Source organism: Chanos chanos, chromosome 7, assembly GCF_902362185.1.
Source record: "Chanos chanos chromosome 7, fChaCha1.1, whole genome shotgun sequence".
Classification (NCBI taxonomy): Eukaryota; Metazoa; Chordata; class Actinopteri; order Gonorynchiformes; family Chanidae; genus Chanos; species Chanos chanos.
In genome coordinates this window covers 1,340,607-1,348,106 of record NC_044501.1, presented here as the reverse complement: position 1 = coordinate 1,348,106, position 7,500 = coordinate 1,340,607, and the positions used below count along the sequence as shown (strand labels likewise).

The 7,500-nt window shown below is 42.4% G+C and overlaps 1 protein-coding gene across 1 annotated transcript in view; it reads left to right on the top strand.

The window, feature by feature from the left end:
* LOC115817084 (calmodulin-regulated spectrin-associated protein 3) overlaps positions 1-7,500 on the top strand; it is a 28,987-nt gene that overhangs the window by 9,552 nt on the left and 11,935 nt on the right. The window contains exons 6-13 of the mRNA XM_030780328.1: positions 43-90; positions 2,296-2,434; positions 2,826-2,965; positions 3,194-3,287; positions 3,441-3,492; positions 5,037-5,110; positions 5,524-5,554; positions 7,026-7,500. The exon at positions 7,026-7,500 is cut by the window's right edge and continues 1,362 nt beyond it. Coding sequence (XP_030636188.1) covers positions 43-90; positions 2,296-2,434; positions 2,826-2,965; positions 3,194-3,287; positions 3,441-3,492; positions 5,037-5,110; positions 5,524-5,554; positions 7,026-7,500 — 1,053 coding nt within the window. The remainder of the gene's footprint in view (positions 1-42; positions 91-2,295; positions 2,435-2,825; positions 2,966-3,193; positions 3,288-3,440; positions 3,493-5,036; positions 5,111-5,523; positions 5,555-7,025) is intronic.

Below are 7,500 nucleotides of genomic sequence, written 5' to 3'. Positions count from 1 at the left end.
TTGCATTGACGCTTGTCCTCTCTCTGCCATTCTCGCGTCTAGCATGCCATCGCTTTTTGTTTGAAGGAGTCGGGGAATAAACCGCCTGTGGTAACGTATCGAAAAATGTATCTTCTGTCGCCATGACAACACACCTTGCACCCCGCCACCCCCAATCCAACCCCGCGGCTGGATGAAAGCTAGCTCACTTCCCTAACCTTTTAATCTTTAAATTATTATTATTATTATTATTATTATTATTATTATTATTATTATTACGATTATCACCATTATTATGATTATTATCATCATCATTATTATTATTATCATTATTATTATTATTATTATTATTATTATCTGTGCATATATTTGCATTCATTGATCACTCACATTACCATACACACTGGGACCGCTGTCTGTCTGGGAATTTTTCTCTGGCTTTCGGATTTGCCTCTGTGGATTTGGAGTTTTGATTTCCAGTCTTCATAGCGACAGAAACGATCCCTGCATCCCAAAGACAACACCATTTGGAGACGGGATTTATTGTTAGTTGATCACCTTATGAGTGTTTGATGTGTAATTTGGTGTTAAGTTTTATTTTGGTTACGGCGAGGTGAATTTTTAAATGAAAGGCAAACTAATCAGCAAGTGTTTAAGTGACCTTTTTGACCCCTAAGGGAAGAATCACTGTGAGAAACAGAGATGAATATGGAATAACAGATGGAGTTGGAGCGAGAGACAGTCATGCTGTCTGTCTCTCTGTCACACTAACTAGTTGGATAATGATAAACGCAATCCGTTTCCAAGATTAGATTTCTGTTTTTGTTGTTGTTGTTGTTGTTTGTCATTTCAACTAATTTTATTTTGGATTCATAAGAATATTATTATTAACGGATTAATGTTAACTTTTGAAATGCATAGATCTATGCAATGATCTTAGAATTTATTTAGTTTATGATCAGAACTTTAGCTTAACTGTGAGTTAAAAGTCAACTGAACTGTAAGGATTATATTTCCTGATTGAAGCTGTAACTGTCCAGTGGGAAACTGTTTTTTAATACATTCATTCACTCACTCACTGACTCACCCATGAACTCATTCACTCAGTGATGCTGTAGACTGTTCTCTCTGCCTGTGATTCCACTGCACGGCTACTGGGCTTCCACTGCACATACCACTTTTCACTTGTTTTTGTTTTTTCCACTTTCTGGTCATTTTTTCGTTTGACTGTGCTTTCCCACCATCCCTTGCTGTCTAGCTGCACCCAGCTGAGGCTCTTGAGCTACTGACTTGACTTGCTGATGTGTGAATGTCTTTGTGTGTGTGTGTGTGTGTGTGTGTGTGCGTGCGTGTGTGTGTGTGTGTGTGCGCGTGTGTGTGTGTGCGTCTTGTTCTTTTGCTGTTTGGCAAGGAGATGTTGGCTGGCTGTATAGTTTGTGACAGTTGTTTTTGGAGACAGTGCATTGCATATTTATGTTTTAAAAAAATGGGGACCTTCCCTCAAACTGCTGTGTTTGTGTGTGTGTGTGTGCGTGTGTGTTTTAGCAGCTTACCTCACTATACACGTAGAGAATAATGTAGGGGTCTATGGGGGGAGAAGTAGAGACCCCCCCAAATTTTTTTTTCTGTTGTGAGTGTGTTTGAAACTGTGCTTTCTGTGTCTGTGTGTGGGATTGTGGGTCCCTAGATTTACACTGTTGGGTGTTTTGGAGTCTGTGCTTTGTTTATATGTGGAAAAGTGGGAACCTCAACTCAAGCACTGATTAACTAAACCCCTGTGGCAGCTTACCTGACCAGGGAGGACCAGTGCCTTACTTTTCAATGAACTCAATGGATCAGATTATTGAAGGCTTAGTTATTGTGACCACCACAGTTAAACTGACTCTCTCATCATCATCATCATGTGGTATGATATGTATTCAGAGTAATATGATCGAGGTGCCCTGAGGAGTCGGTTCCATTTGATTCACATCTGATTCACTTTTGGTTGATTGGAGCCCAACTGAATCAACCACAGGACTGCAGTGCAGTCAGATGAACAGAGTCATTAACTCCTGACTGAATAGATTTAGAGATGAAACCCTGAAGGGGACAGGTTGATTTGACTGGCCTGGGAATCTGATCCACTGAGTTAATAAGCTTTGACTAGCTATCCTAATACTGTTCAGCAGTTATGTAGTAAATCTGTCCTAATACTGTTCAGTAGTTATGTAGTAAATCTAAGTCTTTTTGTCTGTGCCCCCCCCCCTCTCTCTCCCTCTCTCTCTCTCTCTCTCTCTCTCTCTCTCTCTCTCTCTCTCCCTCCCTCTCTCTCAGATCCGTTATAGAAAGGATAAAGTGCAGTCCAAGCGGACTCCCTCGTTCCCTGTCGTCTCTGGGCTGAAGGATCTGTCCAGTGGCTGTGCTGTGGCCTCTCTGCTGCACTTCTACTGTCCCCACATACTCAGGCTGGAGGGTATGGACACACACACACACACACAAACACACACTCTCACACACATACAAATATGCACGCGCACACACACACACACACACACACACATACACACACACACACACACACACACACACACACAAATACACACACACATGCATTACTCAAACAGCCATTAACACACTCACTCGCACGCACACACACGTAGACACACACACGCACACACATGCAGACACACACACACAGACACACACACAGACACACACACGCACACACACACACACGCAGACACACACACACATGCATTACTCACACACTGATAATCAAACAGACATGCTTATATAAGAATATGTGCAGATATTACACCAGCAAGTTAAATTAGAATATATTCCTTTCTCTGCTCTGTCTGTAGATGTGTGTTTGAAAGACACCATGGCTGTGGCTGACAGTCTACATAACCTGCAGCTCATCAGAGAATTCTGTGACAGCTTTCTGAAAGGGTGCTGCCCCCTAGTGCTGGAGGACCTTCTCTACACTCCACTAACACTGCAGGTGAAAGGGACAGACACACACACACACACACACTAACACTATACAACGTGCATTCTCTCTGTCTATGTCTCTGTCTATGTCTCTGTCTCTGTCTCTCTGTCTCTCTCTCTCTCTCTGTTCTCATAAACATAAATAGTTTTCAGGTCAAATGATGAGAGATGTCTGCCCTTACCCTAAATGTTTATTTAATATGGCACGTGACCCTCATGTGACTTTTGACCCTTTAAGGTTAACATCATGTGCTTCGTCGCTGAATTACTGCGTTGGTTTGAGCTGCAGAAGCCCGACTTCGTCCAGCCCTTACACACACTGGACCTCACAGGTAAACACACACACACACACACGCAGACACACGCACGCACGCACACACACGCGCATGCACACACACGCGCGCACACACACACACACAGAGACACCTATATTTTACCCTTCACATAACTTATACATTATGTGTTAATGCTTCTATGTTGTATAGATGCCTCTGGGTTGGAGGACTGCATAAGTCCGGACAATGGCAATAGTAACAGGTACTGTATACACCTGTCTATATACACTTGTCTATATACACCTGTCTATATACACCTGTCTGTATACACTCTGTCTATATACGCCTGTCTATATACACTCTGTCTGTATACACTCTGTCTGTATACACTCTGTCTATATACACTCTGTCTGTATACACTCTGTCTATATACACTCTGTCTATATACACCTGTCTGTATACACTCTGTCTATATACGCCTGTCTATATACACTCTGTCTGTATACACTCTGTCTGTATACACTCTGTCTATATACACCTGTCTATATACACTCTGTCTGTATACACCTGTCTATATACACTCTGTCTATATACACTCTGTCTGTATACACCTGTCTATATACACCTGTCTATATACACTCTGTCTGTATACACCTGTCTATATACACCTGTCTATATACACTCTGTCTGTATACACTCTGTCTGTATACACCCTGTCTATATACACCTGTCTGTATACACTCTGTCTATATACACTCTGTCTGTATACACTCTGTCTATATACACTCTGTCTGTATACACCTGTCTATATACACCTGTCTGTATACACTCTGTCTATATACACCTGTCTATATACACCTGTCTATATACACTCTGTCTATATACACTCTGTCTGTATACACCTGTCTATATACACCTGTCTATATACACTCTGTCTGTATACACTCTGTCTGTATACACTCTGTCTGTATACACCTGTCTATATACACTCTGTCTGTATACACCTGTCTATATACACCTGTCTATATACACTCTGTCTGTATACACTCTGTCTGTATACACTCTGTCTATATACACTCTGTCTGTATACACTCTGTCTGTATACACCTGTCTATATACACTCTGTCTGTATATACCTGTCTATATACACCTGTCTATATACACTCTGTCTGTATACACCTGTCTATATACACCTGTCTATATGCACTCTGTCTATATACACTCTGTCTGTATACACTCTGTCTGTATACACCTGTCTGTATACACTCTGTCTATATACACTCTGTCTGTATACACTCTGTCTATATACGCCTGTCTATATACACTCTGTCTGTATACACTCTGTCTGTATACATTCTGTCTATATACGCCTGTCTATATACGCCTGTCTATATACACTCTGTCTGTATACACTCTGTCTGTATACACTCTGTCTGTTTACACCTGTCTATATACACTCTGTCCGTATACACTCTGTCTGTATACACTCTGTCTGTATACACTCTGTCTATATAAACTCTGTGTGTATTAACTGTGTCTGCTTACCTGATTTACACTGCTGTATATTGAATTGGAATTACTATACATAAATACACACACACACACACATATATGTATATATACGTGTGTATCACATATATATGTGTGTCTGTGTGTATGTGTGTCTGTGTGTGTCTATCACCACATACAGTACAAATATGTGTCACTCAGATGCAGTGCATTATGGGTGTTGTTGTCTTTATTTCAGTCTGTTACACAGTGTCACTCAGATGCAGTGCATTATGGGTGTTGTTGTCTTTATTTCAGTGGCTCCCCGTCCTTTATCTTCAAGCAGCCGTTCTTGCCTATTTCCTCTCCAGTTTCCCCCGCAGGAGGGACGGGTGAGTGAACAAAGCACACTGGGATTTCACAGTTTAATCTGCGTCATTTATAGTTTAGAGCTTTTGGGATTCAATGTCCAAAAATGTGCTTTTAGAGTTCTAAAAATACTTAGTAAGTTATGTGACATTGTTTAGACTGTTAGATTTGTGTTCTGAGCTGTAGGAATTGTAGATTAAACTCTGGGGGTTGTAGTTCAGGCTGTGGGATTTGTAGTTGAAACTGTGAGGCTTGTGTTTCAAACACTGGGATTTGTAGTTCAGTCCGTGGGAGTTGTAGTCCAGTCTGTGGGAGTTGTAGTTCAGTCTGTAGGATTTGTAGTCCAGTCTGTGGGATTTGTAGTCCAGTCTGTGGGATTTGTAGTTCAGACTCTGGGATTTGTAGTTCAGACTCTGGGATTTGTCTTCCCATGCAGAGGGACGAGGGTGGAGTAAGAAACAGATCAGGTAAGTCTCCGCCTGACCCCCGACCCCGCATGTCCCATGTCCTGTGGAGGAATACGCTTCTTGGCCTTTGCTTCTTCTTTGCATGAATGCACTAACATCCAAGAACAACACCGAGCCAAAAAACAAAACAGAAAAAAAAAAGAATCTAGAAAATATTTTACCTCTCAGTTTATCTCCATATTTATATAGGTCTACACAACATAGTGCAAACCTACAATATTTATACCTCCTCATTTATCTGACTCTCATGATAAAATTTTTTACTTCAGCTCAGTTCAGTTCAATTCAGTTCAATTCAGTTCAGTTCAATTGGTTCAATTCAGATCGGTTCAATTCAGTTCAATTCAGTTCAGTTCTGTTTCATTTGTACAGCGTTTTCCACAACAGACAAAGGGGCTGCACGTGACAGGGGACTGTCATCTAGTTTCATCCGATGACGAATCATTAAAATTTATAGGAACAGTAACAGGAAGAAGAAGCTTTTTTTCCCCTTATTTCGCAGCATTCATACATAATTTACCACATATGTTACATCCCAGTTTTACTCCCAACTTTATTTCACCTCATTGTTTTACCCACGTCGATATTTAAGATAATCGATCACCTTGTTCGTCGCGTGTTTGCATTACCCACGCCGATATTTAAGATAATTGATCACCTTGTTCGTCGCGTGTTTGCATTACCCACGTCGATATTTAAGATAATCGATCACCTTGTTCGTCGCGTGTTTGCATTACCCACGTCGATATTTAAGATAATCGATCACCTTGTTCTTCGCGTGTTTGCATTACCCACGTCGATATTTAAGATAATCGATCACCTTGTTCGTCGCGTGTTTGCATTACCCACGTCGATATTTAAGATAATCGATCACCTTGTTCGTCGCGTGTTTGCATTACCCACGTCGATATTTAAGATAATCGATCACCTTGTTCGTCGCGTGTTTGCATTACCCACGTCGATATTTAAGATAATCGATCACCTTGTTCTTCGCGTGTTTGCATTACCCATGTCGATATTTAAGATAATCGATCACCTTGTTCGTCGCGTGTTTGCATTACCCACGTCGATATTTAGGATAATCGATCACCTTGTTCGTCGCGTGTTTGCATTACCCACGTCGATATTTCAGATAATCGATCACCTTGTTCGTCGCGTGTTTGCATTACCCACGTCGATATTTAAGATAATCGATCACCTTGTTCGTCGCGTGTTTGCATTACCCACGTCGATATTTAAGATAATTGATCACCTTGTTCGTCGCGTGTTTGCATTACCCACGTCGATATTTAAGATAATCGATCACCTTGTTTGTCGCGTGTTTGCATTACCCATGTTGATATTTAAGATAATCGATCACCTTGTTCGTCGCGTGTTTGCATGGCTTAATTGACCCACATGCCACTTCATGTTTTCATTCTTTTTCATCCTTCGGCCTCTTCTTTTGTCATGGCTTTCTTTTTGCTCTCAGTCGCCCCCTGTCTGCGGTGGCGTTCAGCATCCCTTTCCCTCTGGACAGCGACGTCGATATCGTTATGGGCAACCCTCTGTTCCGGTCCGTCAGCACTGACAGCCTGACCCCTGGGGTTGCCGCGGGAACCGGCTCCACCCCTTACAGTCCGCCGGAGGACCTGAGCCGTCTGATACACACAGCACCTTTAGGGGAACTGCCCACCATCGAAGAGGCGCTCCAGATCATACACACGGGCCGGGGGGTGCGGACCGAACCACGTCTGCGTCCGGAGGGAGCACCAGATGGTTTCTACCTTCACTCTCCTGAGGAGAATGGCTCCAGACTTAGCAGCTCAGCTCCCTGCCGCTCAGGAATGATCTACCGACCAATCGGAAGGGACCTTGAGGCCAGGGAGATGAGGGGCGGCGGCAGACGGACTTCAGTGGGATCTCGCGATGACGATTCCGTACTTCGCGACGGCAGCGTGGATTCT